Raw genomic sequence first — 21,612 nt, forward strand, 5'->3', positions numbered from 1 at the left:
TAATAATGGTAATTTTACCAGGTCAATAAAAGGAATAGAATGCCCACTGACATGCAGAAAATCCTCTTTCAAACACAATTTTGACTGCCAGAGGTGTGCTAAGCACTTTGCATCAATTTTCATTAACTCTGTAGGGGATGACCCTTTACAGATGAGGAAACGGAGGCTTAAGTAGAGGTCAAGTAATTTGCCCAAGATCACACAGTGAGGAAGTGATGACACTCTTGGTTGGCCAGGATTGTTTTTCAGTACCAGGGTTCTAAACTGTACAACGCTTCTCAAAGTTTCATGTGCATATGAATTACCTGGGGATCTTAATATGTGCACTTTCTGATTCAGGTCTGGGGTGGGGCTTGAGATTCTGCATTTCTAACAGACTCCCTGGTGATGATGAGGCAGCTGGTCCAGTGACCACATTTTGAGTACCCAGGCTCTATACCAGGGCAAAGCCCTTCTCTGTCAACAGAATGGTGTAATATTTCATCCAGTTAGAGTCAGGCACCCTCAAATGATTACTTGACCCTGGTACGCTTGAGACAATATGGAGACAAGAAAGATATAAATCCAGAAGCAACAGTGGTTGTGGAATGCATACATTTCCATGTATTTTTACAGTAAAAATGCATTAAAAAATCTTTCACAAAAGAAACTTAAAAAATACAAGTAGGGTGTTGAGTTCTCCCCCATACCCCCGACATTCTCTCAGGCATCAACTGTGTAATAGGTGGAGGGGAATTCCTAAATGATTTGATTTAATCATACAAAATACTCATCCATCATCTCTCATCAAGACAATTACATGAAGTGGGGGTTAGGGAAAGTAGGCTCACAAGAATCAGTCTCCAATTTAAGGTTACAGTAGTTCAGAGAAAACTATATCTTTCTGCTTAATGCATAGTCCCTGTACAGTACAATAATTGCAAAGCAAATCTGAAGTATGCAATTCAGATGAAATCACCACGCCAAAAGTCTTCAAGGACTGAGAAAAGCCCGGGTGGGTAGCACATAGAATTTTAAATGTCAAACATCATCTCTGACAACAAGTAAAACATTAAGATGTTAACCTCAGGATGTACTCCAAAAATCCACCTTGATTTCATTTATATAAAAATCTGGACCACAATTAGAGCATAAATCATTTAACATCACAGATTTTGCAAGAAATAGACAAATCCTAGCAGTGGAGCTTTCAGAATAAAATCTCCAAGTTGGCTTGCAGGAAACTGAACATTGTTCAATTGTATTCTTCCTCAACCTTACTGCTACAGCTCAATGTATGCTTTGTATGGAAAACTTTTATTTGATAATAAAAATCACATTCACAGACTTTTTCCCTCCTTTTTAGCTATAGAATGTACATTGTGTCTGTTCCAGGAAAGGAACTTGTTTTGTGAATGTCCACATGGCTACAGCTACTCATTCTAATGTGATGTATAAAACCATAAGTCAAATAAAGCTATGAACAATGTAATATTTATATGTGCATAGTGTCTTATAAAAAAATTGGCCCACATACTGCTTTTCATCAACACAGAAACAGCATTAAGTCCTTAGCACACTGTAAGATATAATGAGTGAAAAACAGAGAATGCAAACAATTGCTTAATAATTCACAAGCAAGCTCACCCTGGAGGGAATGATGATATTCAAACCAACTAAAGCTTTAGATAATTACTTATATAGTCACCCATTTTAAAACAGCTTTACATACCTGATTTAGATTACATTAAAATATATTCCCATGAATCAATTTGCTCCATATTCAGAAATATAAACACATCACATTCCTCACACCTAAATTTTTGTCATAAATTCTCTTTTATACAAGAAGAAAAGGCAAGATATTTTTTTTCAACAGGCTCTATTAATTACAATTTTAAACTGTACACACAATTGGCTGGTTTTCTCTGTCCTTTTTTTTTTTTTTTTCATTTTTTACAGTACCATGGGAACAACAGTGATTGACTCGTGAAGCTTTGTGTCTGTACGGAAAATGCCAAACAGTACTATGGAAATACAAAATGCACTGTAAGCAGCAGTTTGCTGTAGTGGTCCAACAGGTACAAGCAAACATTTTGGCTCAGCTAGGCAGTAATCCATTTAAACCACACCCCAGGGCTACAGCAGACCCAACCACACCTCCTGCGGATAGCAAAAGAATGGGTCCTTTTAAAAAGAAAACTCCTTATGTTTTTGTTCTGCTGTCCAAAGACAGGGTCATGAGGGCGCGGGTTTCCCAACCAGATCTAGAACTTTTGAGACCCATTGCCTTTCTTCCCCGTCAATCATGCTGGAGACTTTTATTTTTGTTCAAAGTGAAATTAGTATGTTTAAGAATGAGCACCCCTGTGATCGTCACTTCTTTAAATACCAACAGAAAGGTTCCTCCCACCAAGGCTCATTCTCTCAGCCCCAGTTTGGTAAAGGCCAACCACTGGCTTGTGCTAAACAGAAGGAATGTACGTTCTGTATTGGAGATTTTTATGCCCTGAAACTGGGCAATGGTGACCCCCGTTTCCTCTACTATTCGGCATCAGATCAGACAAGGCAACAAAGAAGGCGCTTTTTGTCCATTTCTTCTTTAGGTGAGCTGTGGGGGACTGCTTTCATCAGATCTTACTAGATGTTGGTGATGCTAACGGACCTGACCATTTGTGCTTGGGCTAGGTTTGGGTAATGGCGGCCAACCTTGGCTCTGTGCCTTTCTAGGGCGAGGCTGAGTACAAACTGTTTTCTGAGCCAACTAAAAAAATCGAGAACATAGGATTTCTTTGTGCTGTGTGGTTTTGCTATAAATATCCTTCATTTGCAATAGCAGTGTCTTCAAACAGCTTGCTTAACTTTAGGGTCATCGGCAATCCTAATGCATCTCAAAGGGACCTCAGCTGTTACTGATATAACTTTGCCTTTTTGTTCTTTTAAGAAAAGTTCCTAACTACAGTATAGCACTAACTCACTACATAACAGTCTTATTGAATTAATTAAACTTAATCAATAATTTCCCTTACTTAAGAGAACATTAACGACAGCCCCATTTAACCAGGAGAGAAAAAGACTGCCCAAAAAAGGGAACAATTCTTGACAACTCTACAGTTCATGTAGAAACAAAATTTATATCCCTTTGGGCCAGCATTTGGCAAATAATTTGCAAAATAATATGCATTTAAAAATACTTTCTTTAATATTATACATCAGGCACAACACTTTCATATATATTTTTTTCTTATAAGATTTCAAATGCATAAAATGTTTGTTGCTATTCATAGGATCATTAGGTGTCAGATGCTTCATTGAGTAAGAAAACTAAATTATTTCAGGTTTGTGACCTTCCTCTTAGAACCTTTGACACGGTAAAGGTTGGAATGTGGTTCCGAGTCTCAGATACTGAGGTCGGTGCTACATTCTTTGTAAGGTCGCCTCCTCTGTTCCGGGGGAAGTCTGGGACTTCGGCCGGCACCCTGTTTCAGACTCTCTTCCCTTTCGCGGTGGCTGACTTTGTCCTCTCTGTTCCTTTTCTCAAGTGACCGCTCTCTCCTTCTCTCAGGGGACCTTGTCCGCCTCCGGTCTGTCGATTTCGCTCTCCTTTCAGGCGAGTTCCCTCTCCTTTGCTCTGGAGATCTTCTCTGATCCAAGAGTCTTTCGAGAGACCTCCTCCGCCGGCTGGGGGAGCCGTCTCTTCTGCGGGTAGGTGACCGTTCTCGTCTCCTCTCAGGAGAAACCTCTCTTCTCTTCTCATGCTTCTCTCGCCTTTCCAAAGTATTGTCAGCGCTCCGGGTGCCTTCCTTCCGCTTCTCTGGAGATCTCCTCTTGGGCCCGTTGGTGACCATCTGCTCAGGTTGTGTTTCTCTTCGTCCTTCTGGGGCCCGGTCCTTGGGCCGACATGTTGCACTGTCGGGTTTTTTAGAAGTTCCATTCCATGTGTGGTGTTCATTGGGTTGTCTGCTGTGCTCTCTGCTGCCTTTTGGGTCTTTCACGTGTGCCCGCTTTTCCCCATGCTGTGATGATTTGTGAAGATCGGGTGGGTAACTGGACTCCAATGATGAATGCTGTCGGCGGTCGGCCTGCCCGGCTCTCATTTCCGGAACACCTTGTGGACCGGTGGAGGGGCCGTTCCGGTCGCCGCTGGGGTCTGCAAGGAAAACGAACGAGAACAACAGTTTGGTACAAAGGGATTTTGGCTCCTGTCACCGTACCCACACTTGAGATCCCATTAGTCACAATAAACAAAGAGCTGTTAAAGCAGTCAGAATTGAAGCCAACTGAATCTTGGTTAATTTAAGTGTAACTGCAACTAGTTAGGGTTACCAACTAGTATAAACTAGGCTTTCAGCATTGAGCCTATTCTCCACACTCAAGGCATAGATCATTAAAGAACTTAAAAAATCAATCATAATTTTAGTCTTTAAAGGCATAACCCAAATAGCCTGTCTAGAAGTATCAAGACCTCCCCACCTTAACTACTGTTGTTCTTTCTCTACCCACCAACCTCCTCCCCCGCTCACTCCTCCCCCACCCAATGAAAGAAAACAGTCTTTCCAGAACATCTGTCTTGATTTACCTAAAGGTAATCTGGGGTACTGATCTGGAGGGACTTAAAGGAACTTTCTGGAGGTATGGAAATAGACTGTCTTGATCTGGGTGGTGATTAAATGAATGTACATAGAGGTAAAAATTCATTGTGTTGCACACTCAGGATTTATGCATTTCACTGTATGCAAAGTATACGTCAATTAAGAAATCTACCCAGGGTGGCAAGGAAAGGGAACTAGAGAGGCAAAATGTTGGCCAGATGTCGGTGCCTGGCAAATGTGAGTGCAATGTACATGACGATCCATTAAACCACTCTACTTTTGTGTATGTTACTGAATTATTTTCTCTACTTCTGTGTAAGTTTAAAAATATGGAACTGTTTCTTAAAATGTGGAGTCTTCTGATAGCTAAAACAGAGAGGAAGAGAGGGTGTTGGGCACACATGTTCACATCTTTAAGTTTAGAGGCACTTTTCTTCATGATATGCAAAGCAGCCATAATTGCATTTACAAGCTATAGAGCCACTTAACAGCATCTAATAACAGCAAGATGCCTGTACAATTAAAAACAGGGCAGCCCATGAGGGTTCTCATTTATTGCTATCAAGCTATTTGAAATGACACTGCAAATATTACAGGTGGCACCTGAATCTATGAGGGCTCTGTTCAAAGCAGGAATGGATTGTTGCACCTACACCCAAGTCGTACACATCATTCCATTCATTCCATTCCAGGGAAGGTACCCAGAAATGATATGCTGCAAGTGTGGAGGGCTGGCCAGTGTGAAGTCACAGGGACGAGGGAATTGTGGGTGTCCTTTAAGGATCTTTCATGAGGCAACAAGGTCAACATTAAACAATTAACATGTTTCATGAATGTTCTCCCAACACCTAGGGTGGGCTTAACAAAACTTGGAATATACTCTAGAGCAGGGGTTGGCAAACTTTTTCTGTAAAGGGCCAGATAGAAAATATTTTTGTCCTTGTGGGCCATGGGGTCTCTGTCACAGCTATTCAACTCTGCTGTTGTGTGAAACCAGCTGTGGACAATACTTGAAAGACATGAGTGTGGCTGAGTGCCAATAAAACTTTATTTACAAAACCAATCTGGGACAGGATTTGTCCCATGGGCTGCAGTTTGCTGACAGATAAATCATCATCCAGGAAACCTCATCATCCTGTCTAGCAAAGGCTTATTAACCTTAGTGGATAAGAGCTCTGTGATGTAAGGTTCTTTCTACATGTTGAGTGGGCTCCTAGAATTAAAGCCATTTTAAGATTTGGGTGCGGGAAGGTCCTTCAACCTAACCTTGGAGTTTCTTACCCCTACTTTTAAGACAAGGGAGAGCAAGACTTTGACAGGGTCAGCGGTGTACTTACAATTCAAAGAACGCAGGGTGCTCAGAATGAATTGCCAAACATATCAAAATAGAGCTAAGCAGAAACAATGAGGAAATTAGGCCACAGCACAGAAACACCTAGTATTGATTGAGCTACAAACCGTAGTTTGATTATGGCCCATAAGGTAGAAGCAAGCCTCCCCGAGCTTTTCATTTCTCATACATGCAGCGATATTAGGAGGGATCATCGCTGTGGAAGGGAGGGCCCAGCACCAAGAACAGTCAGAGAGAAAGAGAAAGAGAGAAAGAGAAAAAGTTGAACATTTAGATTCCCTATAACAAAGAGGAAAGAAAAAATAATCTGCATTTGTTAACATAGGGCAAAGAAAGTTTATTTGTCCAGTCAGACAGTCTAAGGCAACACTCAAATAAGGCTGCAGAGACTGCAGTCAGAACAGTGACGTTTAGACAGCCATAAAGTGACTCGAGAACCCAGACAATGGATGCATCCTCTTTTTTTTTCAAACACCTGGAACAATGACAGGCTGGCGTAAGAGAGCATTAACAGTAAACAACAAAAGAACAAAGTTCCCTCCCTCCCCAAAGACCGCGGCAGTTAAATTAAGTACAAAAACTCATTACAAAAATAGCCTCACAGAGAAGCAGGTTCCAATTAAGTCAGAAAAATATTGGAACTTAACATATTATAACCCATATGTAACTCTAATCAACAGAATTAGAGAGATTTAGTCCAAATGATACATGGGAACTTTACAGCAGCACAACCCTGGCATGTTCAACCCTTCTTGGACAACCATGCATTTAAATGATCTTTATTTTTTAGCCCAAAGAACATTTGTTTAGTGTTGGATTTTCATCCTCGGTGCAACAGACATAGGTTTTTGAGAAGGTACACAGGTTACTGACGATGACTCGCAAATGAAATATTACATCCAACAGAAGCATAGGAAAGACAAAAAAAGGGAGACAATGTTACACAGTTTCAGTGGCATCTATACACCTACTGGTCAGAAATTTAGTACAGTGCAAAGTCAGTGCATCTTATTGTTGACAAAATACTTCCAGCGTGGTTGGCCATGTGTAAAGGGGCCTCACTTGATCCCAGCCCCTCACCTTAGATGCCCTGCATTTTGCACCTGTATGCATGTCCAACACCTGGGAAAGCTGCCCTTCAAAGGAGCTCAACAACTCCTTGAGTTGCTTCTGAATGAAGCATCTCATCAAGTCCAAAAATGCAACTGGGAATTATGCAGTCACTTTCAGAGAACAGGGTGATAACAGATAAATCCCTAATAAAGGGGACCAACGTATATGGGGACCATTCAATCACAGTTTCTATAGAAACTTTTGTAGACCTTTGGTTGGGGAAAAAAAGCCCTACATCTAGGGCATAGCTTTTTTTTTTCTCCTTAATTTTAAACAAGAATCTCAAATAAATAGGACATAATTCTTATAATATACAATATTTTTCCACCAGAACACTAAGCTATGTAAAGATCATTGCCATCTATTCAAATCATGTCTACAGATATGACAAAGGAACTCTATGTATAACCTGGCTTTCCTCAAAGGAAAGGTATAGAAGCATGTTTCCCTCATGATGAGCACTGGGAATCTATTTCACCCTTTATCATTTAAAAACATATGGCTAATATATCAACAGTTTTTTTTTATCCATAGTAGAGGGCTCATGTGGTCTGATCTGGGGTAAAGGGACCAGTCGGAGGGGACAGAGAAGAGCTGTACACAGAACATAAAGGAGGTAAGCAAAGCCACAAAATCATGTCAAGATTTCATGCCTCTTAAATAAAGACATCAAGTAACCAAAAAGGAAAAAAAAAAAATTGTGCCTCAATATATCACTCAGGAAACCTGCTTTCCTGCTTCTTAAAAAGGAGTATAGTCATTTTGTGCTAACAATTGTATCTGAGAAACAGTTTGGCACAGTTCAAACAAACATTCCTTCGCTCTTGGTCGGACTAGACAAAATGTTCTCTCTGATTATCAGAAAGGGGGCTATAAAGATCTTGTCTTAGGCCATGCCCCAGTCCACGTAAGCAAGCAAAAGGATGAAATGTGTAGCGATTTCAGAACAAGCGAGGCAAATAATCACATGGTGGGAAGGCTGGTAAGACACTGGTGAACAGGGGAAACAAAAAGAATTTCCTGTTGCAGTTCTGGAGACAAATTCATGGAGTCATGCCAGGGAAGGAAGGAATGTTTTCATAGTTTGACCCACCATATTCTGGTACGGAGCCGTCTCCTCGCTTCAGAAACAGACGCACTCTGCGACCACCATTTTTAATCAGCTCTATAGCCCGAGAATGCTTCATGTTTTTGGTGGTCTCGCCATTGATTTCTAAAATTTCATCGCCAATCTACCGAAGCAAGAAAAAACAAAGTGAGCAGGTCACGAAGGGTTTCCAGCAGTTATTGAAGTCCTTTACAATTTAAAATTCTTTCATTTATTGATGTGCCAAATGTTTATTGAGCATCTGTTATACTGCAGAAATTCTTCTATTGCTAAGGACAGGGAAGGGGAAAAAAATCCTTGCCATTGTGGAGATTACATATTAATGGGGAAAGACAATAAACAAAATAAGAAAAATACATGTATGTTAGATAGTGATAAATGCTAAGGAGAAAAATTAAAGCAGTAAAAGGGAATATTAACTGTTGAGGGAATGAAGATGTGGTAGGAAACTTCTAAGATGACCTCCAATGATCCCCACTTTCTTGTATTCATGCTCTTGTGCAGTCCCCTCACTTTGAATGTGGGCTGAACCTGTGACCAGCTTCTAACAAAAAGAATACGGAAAACATGATGGGATGTCAGTCAAGAGGTCAGGTTACAAACGATACTGGTTTCTGTCTTGCTTAGCCTCTTCTCTCTCATTGTTTGTTCTGACGGAATCCAGATGCTATGCTGTGAGCTGCCCTCTGGAGGCCCATGGTAAGGAGTGAAGTGTAACCTCCAGCCAATACTCAGGGAGGAACTGAAGACCTCAGCCCAACAGCCAAAAGAAACTGAATCCTAAAACAACCATGTGAGTAAGCTTTGAAGACACCTTCCAGGGTTGAGACCTCAGATGAGCCTGTGGCCCCAGCCGACACACTGACTGCAATATTTACTGTGTATCAGCCACCATTCTAGGCACTGGAGATAAAGCATTAAACAGGGCCAGATCCCTGCTCCCATGAAGCTTATATTCTAAAAGGTAAAAAAGGAAAGGCACGGGCACTGGCATATAAAGCCTTGAATCTGACTCCTATCACTCGTCAGCCAAGTGATCTTGCTTAAGTCCCTTGACCTCTTGGTGTGTACCTCCTCATCTGAATAAAGGGATGATAACACTTGCATCTACCAACTTGTGGGGATCAAATCACATAATACAAGTCAATATGTCTTGGAAACTATATAGCATTATACAAAATATTATGATAATAATATTTCATCCCATCAAGAATGCAAGGGATTGCAAGGCAAAGCAAAAGGAAGCATATCTCATGTTTGAAATTTAAGCAAAAGGAATGTATGCTTGAATATATCTTCACTTGTATATACACAAATTATTTGAGGAAGGGTATATAAGAAACCAGTACACTACACTGTCTGAACCTGGAAACTATATTTTTATTATATTTCACTTTTTACTGTTTATTTTTTTAAAAACTATATTCATAGTCTGTTTTCTCAATTAAAACAATCTAGTTACAAAATTCATTCTGAAGAAACTTAAAAGATCATGATTGCACCTTAAGCACAAGAGCTTTAGTTCCCCACCCTGTTGGTTACTTTTTCTTTCTTTATTCTCAGGCCCAATTTCTTTCCCTTTTTCCTTTCCCAATCTGACTGCCTTGATTTCTTTTAATTATTTGCAAACTATTGCTTCTGTCTCAATTTATGTGACCTGTCTATTATGAGTAGATGATTTCCCCCCCTTAATCATCTAATTTTCCCAGGAGAGAGAAACATTCATACACAGTAACAGATATCAGATATCTGAACTTGGCAGTAGAGTGGACTTTTGGTATTTGTGCATTTACATTTTTCAGCATTGACTACTATAGAGCAATCTTGGCTATTCATGCTCCATATATGACTCTGCTGAGGCACAGTCACTATCTTTGGGGTAAGGGTAAGAGAGCTGGTGACTGGCCAGAGAAGGAATGGAGCTCCCCACCCAGCATCTACAGGGCCATGTGGCTTTCTGGCTTTCTGAGCATACTGGGGAACACAGGAATTCCTGTGAAGTGATGTGCTTCCTCATGGGAGTCAACAGAAAAACCAGGGAAAATGGGATTCAGAATACATCCATGTTAAGTTTGTAAGTGTTTTTAATCCTTTATTGAACCTCAAAGTATTGGAAGAGCTCACCCAACTGTAGCAGCTACAACTAAATTATGTGAGGACAGGAGTCATGCATTTAAACTATCTGGAAAGATGTAGAAAATGTAATTCTTGTCAACATGAAGACTCTAACCATACATATTAAGAAGTCACTGCAAACTCAACAACAAAAAGACAACTCCATTAAAAGCAGGCAAAGGATTTAGACATTTCTCCAAAAAACATATACTAATGGCCAGTAAGTATATGAAAAGATGCTCAACATCATCAGGGGAATGCAAATCAAAATCACAATGAGCTACCACCTCATTTGTATTAGGATGGCTATAATTAAAAAAAAAAACAAACAGAAAATAATAAATAATAAGGGCTGGTGAGGATGTGGAGAAACTGGAACCTTCATGTACTGCTGGTGGGAATGTAAAATGGTGCCACCACTGTGGAAAAGAGTGCTGTGGTTCCTCCAAAAGTTAAACATAGAATTACCTAGCAATTCTACTTCTATATATCCAAAATAATTGAAAACAGAGACTCAAACAGATACTGGTATCCAATGTTCATAGCAGCATTATTCACAATTGCCAAAAGATGGAAACAACCCAAGTGTCCACCAACTGATGAATGGATAAACAAAATGTGGTATAAACATACAGTAGAATATTATTCAGCCATAAAAAGAAACAAAGTATGATACATACTATAATCTGGATGAGTCTAGAAATCATTATGCTGAGAGAAATAAGCCAGACATCAAAGAATAAATATTGTAGGATACCACTTAATACGAAACAACTACAATATTCAAATTCATAGAGACAGAAAGTAGGTTAGAGGCTACCAGGACCAGGTGGAGGGAGGAATGGGGAGTTACTGCTTAATGGGTACAGAGCGTATGTTTGAGGTCATGAAAAATTCTTGGTAATGGAATTAAGCTGAAAATGCACATTTTTAAAAAAATGGTTAAAATGGCACATTTTGCATTATATGTTACCACTATCAAAACCAAAAAGTCACTGCAGATGATTTATTTACCCTACTCCAGATGCCTCTTTCTACTTACCCTCATCTTTCCACACCTTTCTGCAGGACCGTCCTCTGCTAAGCGCAGAACATAGAGGTCCATGTTGTACTCTCGGCCCCCTCGAAGACTAAAGCCAAATCCCTTGGCTCCTCTTTCCAGTTCCACAGTGTAAAAATCTTGCTCCTATTGAAAGAAATTACATGCAGTCATTCTGGGAGAAATTATTTCCCCCCACATTTCTCTCCATTTCCTCCAAACGTTCCCTGCTATGCTGATTTGGCAAAATGGCAGTCCCTACCCGCCTCTTGGTGATTCTCAATGGCTTCTCAGTAGAGAGGCAATTGACATTTGAGGCAGGAAAATTCTTCACTTTGTGCTACTGTCCCACGCACTGCTGGATGCTCAGCCCCCATGCCTCATGCCTGATAAATGTCAGTGTGGTGTCCATTATCATGACACCAACAAACCTCCTCCACACAGCAGGGAGCAGTTCCCCTCCAGAATCACTAAGGGACCTTAAAAGCTTTGAGAAGGCAGTAAAAAGTAACCTACTTATACTTTGCATCACCCAATGTTTCCCAAATTTGTTTCACCTGTTTTTCTTGAATATTCTCCACTGCAAACGACTGCAATCCTGAGAGATATGCATTTAGATCTATGGGTCTCACCTGAAATTCACAAGTCTGAGCCTTTCCTTATCAAAAAGACATTTTCTTGGCATGCAAAAGTTTACGAACACTATGAGTAAATACTAGCTGCTTTGCTCTTTCTCCGATAGCTAATCCTTGTGACAACTACAGCTTTTTCTTTTGCTTTCCCCCTTGCCTCCACATCCCCTCCACCCCCCTACCCCGGAAAAAGGTATTTAGGAATACTTTCCTAGACAACCAAATGTAAGCAACCAAATGTGAGTACATATTTGGTAAATTACCTTTCAAAGGGTATTTATTTTAATCAAGGGCATCTTTCCAAAAATATCTTCTTACTTAAATTCTTCAGAGTGCTCCTATGCCAGCTAAGTCCCCAAACCCAGAAGCAACAGCCTCTTCAAGAATATCAAGTAGATGTGTCCCCTTTGCTCAAAAAGTTGACACCCCTTTTCAACATGAACAGGTTAGGGTGGTCACTGCTTATATATCCCTGAAGATCGGGAAAGTGATTAAACTAGAGGAGGGGATAGCAACAGAGAGGATGGAATTTAACAAAGGATTATAAATACTGAATATATATAATTTTCTTTTTCTTAGTTGCTAGGGTATTAGAACAGTTGGAAGGAATAGAAATGGTGGAACTGTAACCCATAGCAGCCTTTGAAATTTGTTCTACAGCTACTTGCTAAATTGTAATTTGAAAGCTATAGCTTTTTGTATATATGTTAGATTTCACAGTAAGGAAATAACTGAAACTATGGTACTATAACTCATAATTACTTTGGAAATTTCCTATATATCTACTTGTTAAATTATACTTTGAAAGATATTACTTTTGTATATATGTTATATTTCATAATAAGGAAATAACTGAAACGTGGAACTGTAGCCTATAATATTATTTGAAATTTGCTAATTTGTTAGATTGCACTCAGAAAGTTATCACTTCTATGTATACATGTTATATTCTACAATAACAAATAAGATTAAAAAAATAAAGAAAAAAATCTTCTAAAAACAACTTTAGAAACTTGGAATGAAATGTGCAAAGTACACAGAGAAAAAAAGAGAAGCAGCCCTCACCTGTGTGGCCTGGGGTGCTCTGAACTCAAACTGCGATTCCTGCTTTGGTTTGGTGGTATTCCTGCCAAAGTGAGAGAAAGAAACGTAAAGAGCAATCCATGGAGAAATGGAGAAGGAATCAAGGATGGGCTTTGTCATACCAGGAGGAACTTATCTCCCCTTTAAACTAACAAAAGAAACCCCAGTCTTGTCTGACCTTGTCTCCTGGGCCCCTTGCTGAGTGGGGGCGTGCGTAGTGGTGATGGTGGCGATCTTCTCGGCATTCGTTAGCAAGGTAGCATTTGAGGACTCTGCAGAGTGAGACAGAGCACAAAGAAATGAAGGCCCTGGAGAGCACACTGTCAAAACTGAATGACAGATGTGGCACCTCCATAAGTATTTCAAGCTGTTCTGACTCGAATTTCTAGCAATTAGGAATTGAAAGAACCATTCTAAGATCTTCTCTGATGTGGGCCACAGATACCTCCATTATCCTCCTCCCAACCAGACATCCCTGCAAATGAAATGATGAGTTTGTGAAAGAAAATGCTACAAGACAGGTGTCTCTCATGTCTCCCCTGCCACTTCAAAATGGCAGTCCCGTCAAAACACTGCACCCCACCAGAATTATTTTCCAGAATTTTACAAGATGATAAAAAATGTCACTGCGAACATTTCCTGTAATTTATGAGAAAACTTAGTGAGTCTACTTGATTTCCCCATGGGAATATTACAATACGAAGTGTGCTAACATCTTGTTAAACACACACACAATATCCACTTTCTTCCCCATCACTATTAACGAAGCACAACTGAAAATGTGAAATTCTTGACAGATCTCATCTAGTGTTGCTCATGAAAGATTAATTTTATAACTTGCATTAGCTAGAACCAGAGTTTGTAAATATAAGTTCAATAAATCATGAAGCCACCCTAATGTAATGAATATGATTATATTCTTATGTAAATTGAGTTTCTTCTCCACTAACCACATTCATAAGCAACTTCATTAATCTCCAGAAATTTGGAGATCCAGAATCTGAAAACACTCATGTGTGTGCCTATAAACTGCACACCAAGATGCATATATTAAAATTTAATCACATATATAGAACTGTTATGTGTTCTTTTATTAATTATCTCTATATTAAGATTAAGGCAGGTGGCAACAAACTATGCGCAAGTAGCACTTTGAATATTTTTGGACTTGATATAAATTTTCTAATCGAGAAAATGCTAAATGTGATGATTAGGTTCTCAGAGTAGCCTGTAAATGCCCATTTAATTCAGAGCATACCATGAAGTCTTGAAGTTTCCGGGAGTCTTATGGCTCAAATCAGGCCCCTCAAAATTTGTTGAATACCTTTATCTACTCATCATGTATAACAAGGTTCCAATGGGAAAATGAACATTCAGTGTTCTGAACTGGGATGCCTGGAATACATCTCTCCCCACTGGAGTCCTGGGACAAAAGACGGGCCTCAAATCCAACTATTTGTGGCCTATCTTACATTTTAATTTCCTAAGGACATTATTCAGCTTGGGTGTGGCTTCCTGCTATCTTATTTTCATTACACATAGTAGTTAAACACCTGACCTGGAGATTCAAACCCAGGTTCAAAATCCCCCTCTCCCCACTTATAACTGTGTACATTATATTCCTGATTTGATAAAAAGGGATGATGATGATAATTCCCCTCTCATAGGTAAGTGTACATGAAATGTTTAGTACAGTGCCTGACAAAAAGTGAGCACCCAATACAGATTTACTGTTACTACAACCTTGCTACTTATGCTTTTTATTTATTACTGTGGGAACTTGTATAAGTTATTTAAACTCTCTGCAAAATGAGAAGGTTGAAATATGACTTAAGATTTTATATTACAGCCATAAAAACCCAGAGTGTTAATACGACAATATGTCCTGAGACCCTCCAAATGGAGGACACAGTGTTTCTCAAGCTTTTTGAAAAACAGTTTAGCTTAATGGTCAGATTCTGGAGTCTGGCTATCTGGCCATCTAGCTTTAGATCTGAGGCTCTGAGAGTTTCTGGCAGAGAATTAAGCAAAGTTAAACTTTCTGGGCTTCAGTTTCTTCATCTGCACACTGCTGATAACAGAAGTATCTAAGAGAATGGGTACAAAAATTTCCTGAGAAGAAAATATTTGGGATAGTGCCCAGCACATAAAAATGGCTCAAAAAATGATTAGCATATTTTTATTGGTTGCATAAATTTATTAGTTATTGCAATATTAAAAGCATATTATTAGTGCGTTTTTTATGATTGCCATTATAATGTTGAAACAACAAAATCGTTTTTTCAGAGCCTTTGGACAGACACTAACTCCTTCATATCCCTCCCATTCAAGGGCAGTTAACTGCAAAATCAAGGTAATAAATACAAATGGTATTTCATAAAATGCGCTCCATTATAAAAATAGGCTGCACAGCCTGTCAATATGGTTTGCCAAAACTTTCACAAACACATATATGGGTCCTTTAATGAACTTCATATTGTTTGTTATAATTAATTTTATGGAGACTCTCTAGGAAATCACAAGATTGTTTGGGCCATGGGGAAATCATAATCCAGATACCAGAAAGAACATTCCCTTGTAATTAAAAGTGATTATAATTATTGAATTGTATAGAAGTTTCCCTTTAGAGTTCCTGGGCACTGTTGGTAGCCAGAGTTTTCTAGGCAGATGAGATGCCTATTCTTTAACAATTTTTATATTTCTGCTGCTTACATGATTTGATGAGATATACTCAATACATGTAGAAATATAATTCCTTTATTAATTTTCCTTTATTTGTTATTTTTTCCACTTAGATTTCTATGCAAATCTTTTTTTTGGGTTGAAGCTTAACTTCAAGAATTTATTAACATTTAATATGTACATGTCTACTTGAGCTCTCTGAATTTTTCTCCTTCATTGTCTTCCACAGTTTATGAACCACCACCACTTTTGATCACTCATAATATGCCAAACACTCTGCTAAGTGCATGACCACATGTTCTTCACATAATTCTTACAACTTAATGAAATAGGTGCAATTATTATCCCCATTTTACAGATTGGAACACTGAGGCTTAGAAAAGGTAAGTAATATGACCAAGGTTGCCCAGAGAACAGGTAGAGGAACAGGGAATTAAACCCAGAGCCAGACTTCATAGCCTCCACAATTAACTTTTAGTCTTATTCTGTTTACAGGAGAATTATGTGTCAGAATCTAACTGGTATATAAAAGTAAGCAATGTTTTATCATACTGTATAAAAGTATCAACTTCATTAAGCACAGTATCATAGATTAATTAAAATGCAAAATACCCTGCTCGACTTCTAGATTTCCTGGGTCATTTTCAGAGCAGCAAAATAATTTTTAGCACATCCTAGATTTTCAGGAGGCTTTTATATTAGCAATAAAGTTATACTTATTTTAATGAACTTTTTGGTCTTCACTTGGAATAAACCAAGATTGTATCTGCTGCAATGCTCTCTAGCCTTTCAAAACGTAGAGATGAAGCCCATTATCACAAATTTACAGCTCTATCCTGAAGCAAAATTTGCCCCATATAATAGAAAAACTACAAAAGGAGGGCCTGAAATGAAACAAGAGTACAAGTGCCCTGGCCTTCCAGCAGCAATATTAAAAGGGGTTTCAATGTACTTGACTTTTAAAACCCCAAGAAAAATGGATACATTAGATATTTTTACTGTAATTACAGAAACTACCATACACACTTTTCTAAAAAGTGTTTAGACCTATTTTAGCTCTCTCAGAGAATCAAAATGGTTATTACTACACCTTCCATAGCAATCATGTATGAAGAAGATCATATCCTAGCTCTCAAGACAGGATCATGGTCCTGTTCTAAATCAGGAGTGATTATCCTGGTTTCAATATAGTTCCGTGACAAGCAATTACAATTTTCTAAACTTGTTCTCATCTTAACATCCTTAGCCTCCCTTGTAGAATCCATAGTACAAAGCCAAGCAAATCAGCAAAAGATACAATCATTCCTTTCATAAATGTTTTAGTGTAAATACATATGTAAGAAATATTTGAAGGAAGGAATATGTGAAAAATTTTGGGAGCCTTTTAAAACATGTCTGGTTGTAACCCTGTTCCTCGTGTCCGAGTGTAAGCTAGCTATTGTAGCCACCGTGCCTCCTACTAATGGATTTAAACTTACACTATTCTAGGCCTTTGCTGTGGAAATAACAATATCTGTATTGCCAAGCCTTCTCTCCTATATAAGCAAATACTTTAAATCGGAATGCTCTGAAGTACAAATTTAAGGTCATAATTTAAGTAATATATTTTTAAGCTCATAAATATTTTCGTTATCTTAATTTGATTCTACTTGATGCTTCCATGTTAGCCTGGCTTGGTCAGGGTCTACTCTGTCTGATGAAAGTCTCACCCTCAACCAGACTTCATAGGGCTTTCAACAACAGCAGGTGCAGGAGGCCTGCGTGGTTTGACTTGTCAAATTTCAAGCGCATATTCAGGATATTCACCTGCTGTCTGGGCCTTTCTAGGCTGCCATTACATATGTAGTAACGCTTGTCCATGTCTCAAAGGAGAGAAGGTTTTGCTTCCCCCTCCCCCTTGTCCCAAAGATGGTGAAAACAGAGAAGGTCAGGATGGTCCTGATCTTGGCCTGCCCAGGATCTGAAGGCAGGTCTTCTAACAACACACTAATGCCAAATAAAAGTGAGTCCTGTTTTGGAGTGTTTGCTGGAGGGGGATGGCAGAGATAGAGGTGAGAGAAGAATGGGGGAAATGGAGGAAGGGAAACTATAGGCTGTGTGAAGTGAAGTTGGAAAAAGAATGAGGTGATGTGCAACAAGGAAAAAGAATTAGGCAGCATGAGCTAGAGGAAGACGTGAAATCAGAGCAGGTTCTGAGCACAACCCAAACAAGTGTGCATCTTCCTAACGCATCTCCCAGGGTTTCTGAGAACAGTACCCTGGACAAGACGGACTTCTAAGAGCTCAGAAACCCCTCTGAGTTCAGCCTCTTCATTAGCATCACGAAACAAAGTGTGTTTTGAGATAGTTGGTGAGTTAAGTATTAGAGTGAAAGATGTGAAGGAGACCAAAGGTCTTTTAACAAGGGCAGAGCACTCACAACCAACATTGCCTTTCACCAAGAGAAAGTGGATCCAGCATGATTTTCACTGTCACACTACAAAGGCCACTCCCTATTTGGACTGCTTCAACATATCTTTGGAAATCTGTCACCTCTTCCACAATGCTAATTTCCAAGATGGCAATTTTTGGCCCCTTTTAAAAGATGAACATCACATCTTCATCCTTTGCTAGACCTGATTCCCTTTCCTGGGCCTCTGAGTCTTACAAGTAACTGGTGATGAGTTTTATTATCATAGCCTAACATCTCCTGAAATATCCTGGGATGAAAGCACATCCTCAGCAGAACAAATATGCTGCCTTTAAAAACTATCAATAGCTAAGCTATTGAGGGTAATCTCAATGTTATGGGAATGCTCAGGAATGATTACGGTTTGCAAACTTTTGTGGGTATGGTGGGATCATGTTGAAAGCAATGTAGTTATTTTAGGTTATTAGTTTTTCTTATTCCTTTGTTTTGTTTTTTTTTAAATTTTTTGATAAAGTGAAAAAAGCTATTGCATTAAAAAATTAGCTTCAATGTAGTCATTTTAGGTTATTTGGTTTTTCTTATGCCTTTGATTATGGTTTGCTAATTTTTGGGGGGTATGTTAGGAACATGTTGGAAGCAATGCAGTTATTTTAGATTTTTTTTTTCTTATTTCTTTGTTTTGATATGGTTTATTAATTTTCTTGGGGTATGGTAGGAACATGTTGGAAGCAATGCAGTTATTTTAGATTATTTGTTTTTCTTAATCCTTTGTTTTGTATGAAATGTTGTGGTTTTTTGTTGCTGTTGTCGTTGTTGGTTTGTTTGTTTTAATTTTTCAGTAAATAAAAGTTACAAAAAAAACCAATCCTTAACCGTTTTCTTTTGACCAAGCTAAAACACGACTTGTCTATCTGAATTGTATTTTTTTTAAAAAAGTGAAGTTTTAAAAAATGCCCCCCCCCTCCTTTTTTTCCAACTGTTCTGGATAACACCTTGCATTATATTCCTTGGTGTTCAGGTTATCCAAAGATTGTTTTGATTGTACTTTATTAAATTAAATGAAAATCTATGTGCACTAGACTGTAAATTGCTCCTTTGTATTTACATCTTACTTGATTTCAAACCCATTCTCTAAGCTCTTCCCATAAGGAATGCTTTCTTTCCTTCCTTCCTTTTGTTTTGGATATTCTCATTCATGCATTAAGACTGACCAAACCCAGCAAATGAATCCCTATGCCCAGTTGTTTTGGATTAGTCTTTTGCAATCTCCCCATGGCATGTAGATAAATGTGTCTAAATTTACAAACTACGTTTGGCTCTCTCAACTATTTCTCACTTTACTTCTCTGGCTTCCTTTATCCTTTCCATTAGGAACCGAAGTTCTATCATCTTGTGGTCACTCTTCTAAATTGTAATAGCATTTCAGAGAAGTGAATTGGTGGAATGGACTCCAGCCCAGATGGTAAATTACTAAGCATGCATTTGAAGCAGAGTGAAGTAGACCATCATTCAAGGAGCTATTTTTTCCTCCACATTTGGTATGGGGTATTTTTGGTTCAGAGAAAGTTCTCCATACTTAGAACCAACAATTTGCAAATATTTATTGTTCAGTTTTGGATTTATTTGTTCAGAAGGATGTGAACTATATCACACAAATTTTCAACAATTATTTCTAACAATAAATATATTTTAAAAATATATTAGGTGTATTACTTTTAGGTAAAATCTCTGATTTTCTTATTCTACAGATCTACAGCATAGAATTCTTTTCACATTATCTCCATAAACCATCCTCTTCCCCTGAGAAATACTCATTGACTTTCAGAAGATATATTTTATTTTATAATATTATGGCAAGAATTTTTTAAAAAGGCACTAAAACATTTTGGAACAAGTATCACTTTCTTTCTAACAGCAAAGTCTACTTAGTCAATATTCAGGACTAACTTTTCTGAAGAATCAACCCTTTTTGATATTAGTGTATCAACTTAATTTTTATTAAATATAAATAAAATGAATGTTGATATTTTGTGCCAGGTAATTTTGTGTGGCAGGGGACTGTCATGTGGACTGTAGGATGTTTAGAAGTGTCCCTAGCCTCTACCCCTAGACCGCAATAGCACCCATTTCCAAATATTGCCAAAAATCCCCAGTGGGACAGAATCAGACCCCCAGTTGAGAGGAACTGTTATAAAGGAACTAAAGATTTGACCTCAACCAACCAACCAAACAAGCAAGCAACCAAGCAATAGAATAGACTTAGCTTAATGTAAATATAGTCTATAAAAAATATGGAGATTTAATTCTTTCTTCATCTACATCCAAAAATTAGGGACAAATCAATTAGGCACGAACCCTAAGACTCTCCCATTAAATTGAAAACTTTAGACACATTTACTTATTCTGAAACAAACACAGCATTGGCTTTGCCTTGTCATTATGTAGGTTTTGTAAATATCACCATATTATAGTTAAATTTCAGTGACTGTTCTAAAAAAATCAGGAATGAGTTACAGATAGAACATCAGGGAATCTTTACTGCCTGTATTAAAACTATTATATGATTTTAAAGACAAAGTTTCAGAAACAAAAAAAATTGAGGAAAGTTGAAGATTTTATGAAACTTTATACCTGCAGCAAGACAGGGTCACACAGAGGATTAAGTAAAAGGGTGAGGTGTGGTTTAGTAACAACTGCTCATGTTTGATGGGTTCCTTCAGTTAGGGATGGATAAGCCTACCTCTAAATCAGCAATATTCAATTATACGAATACTAACGAGAGAGAGAGAGAGAGAGAGAGAGAGAGAGAGAGAGAGAGAGAGAGAGAGAGAGAGATGGATGATAGATAGATAGATAGATAGATAGATAGATAGATAGATAGATAATAGGTATACTTTACCATCCCCAGGAATGATGCGGAGGGTAACTGTGTTTCCTGCTTCCTTGATTAGGTTGACAATGTCTGAATGGGATTTGTTGGTGATGGAACATCCATTTACTGCCAAGATCCGGTCTCCTACTTTCAGCTTGCCACAGCGGTCAGCAGGGCTCCCCTCAATAATCCGACCTATTTTGTGAGGCATAGCCACACATGCATTGCCTGCTTTGGTAGTGAGTTTAAATTTTTTTTAAGTTACGTGGGAATATAGTGCAGGGAGGAGAAAAAGGGTTGAAAAGGGAAAGAGAAGGTTAAGTGTTAATTAATTAAAGCATTAAGCAAATGTTATTAAAGGAAAGCTCTGCACCAAGGGTCAAAACATTGGCAATATTCAGGGTGTCTGTGTAAGAAGGTATGGCCCTGAAATTAAGGTTCACTACTGCAGTCCTTTCCTAATTCAAAATTAGGGGAAAACCCTAGCTTCCCTCCTTAAATCAGTTAGAAAATTCAGAATATTCAGAAACTTCAGACTCAAGAGTCCAAAAATAACTTGCTATTGGCTTATTTTGGGACTGCAAATGTGAAACTAAGAGCCCAGACAGATGCTCTTACTAATTCTCTGCTCATGTC

General features: G+C 38.5%; 1 protein-coding gene across 11 annotated transcripts in view; it reads right to left on the reverse strand.

Annotated features, from left to right (window-relative positions):
• Nucleotides 1-1,887: 1,887 nt before the first annotated feature.
• The window catches only part of MAGI1 (membrane associated guanylate kinase, WW and PDZ domain containing 1), a 712,862-nt gene continuing 693,137 nt past the window's right edge, over nt 1,888-21,612 (reverse strand). For 4 of the 11 annotated variants that reach the window (XM_037799909.1, XM_037799902.1, XM_037799908.1 and 1 more), the window contains 6 exons: nt 21,004-21,207; nt 13,191-13,284; nt 12,995-13,055; nt 11,301-11,444; nt 8,129-8,267; nt 1,888-4,129 (listed from right to left, as the gene is read on the reverse strand). In XM_037799909.1, the coding sequence (XP_037655837.1) occupies nt 3,378-4,129; nt 8,129-8,267; nt 11,301-11,444; nt 12,995-13,055; nt 13,191-13,284; nt 21,004-21,207 (1,394 nt within the window). In that variant the 3' untranslated portion in view covers nt 1,888-3,377. The other 7 variants (XM_037799914.1, XM_037799913.1, XM_037799906.1 and 4 more) reach the window with 5 other exon arrangements.

Source organism: Choloepus didactylus, chromosome 1 (genome assembly GCF_015220235.1).
Source record: "Choloepus didactylus isolate mChoDid1 chromosome 1, mChoDid1.pri, whole genome shotgun sequence".
Classification (NCBI taxonomy): domain Eukaryota; kingdom Metazoa; phylum Chordata; class Mammalia; order Pilosa; family Megalonychidae; genus Choloepus; species Choloepus didactylus.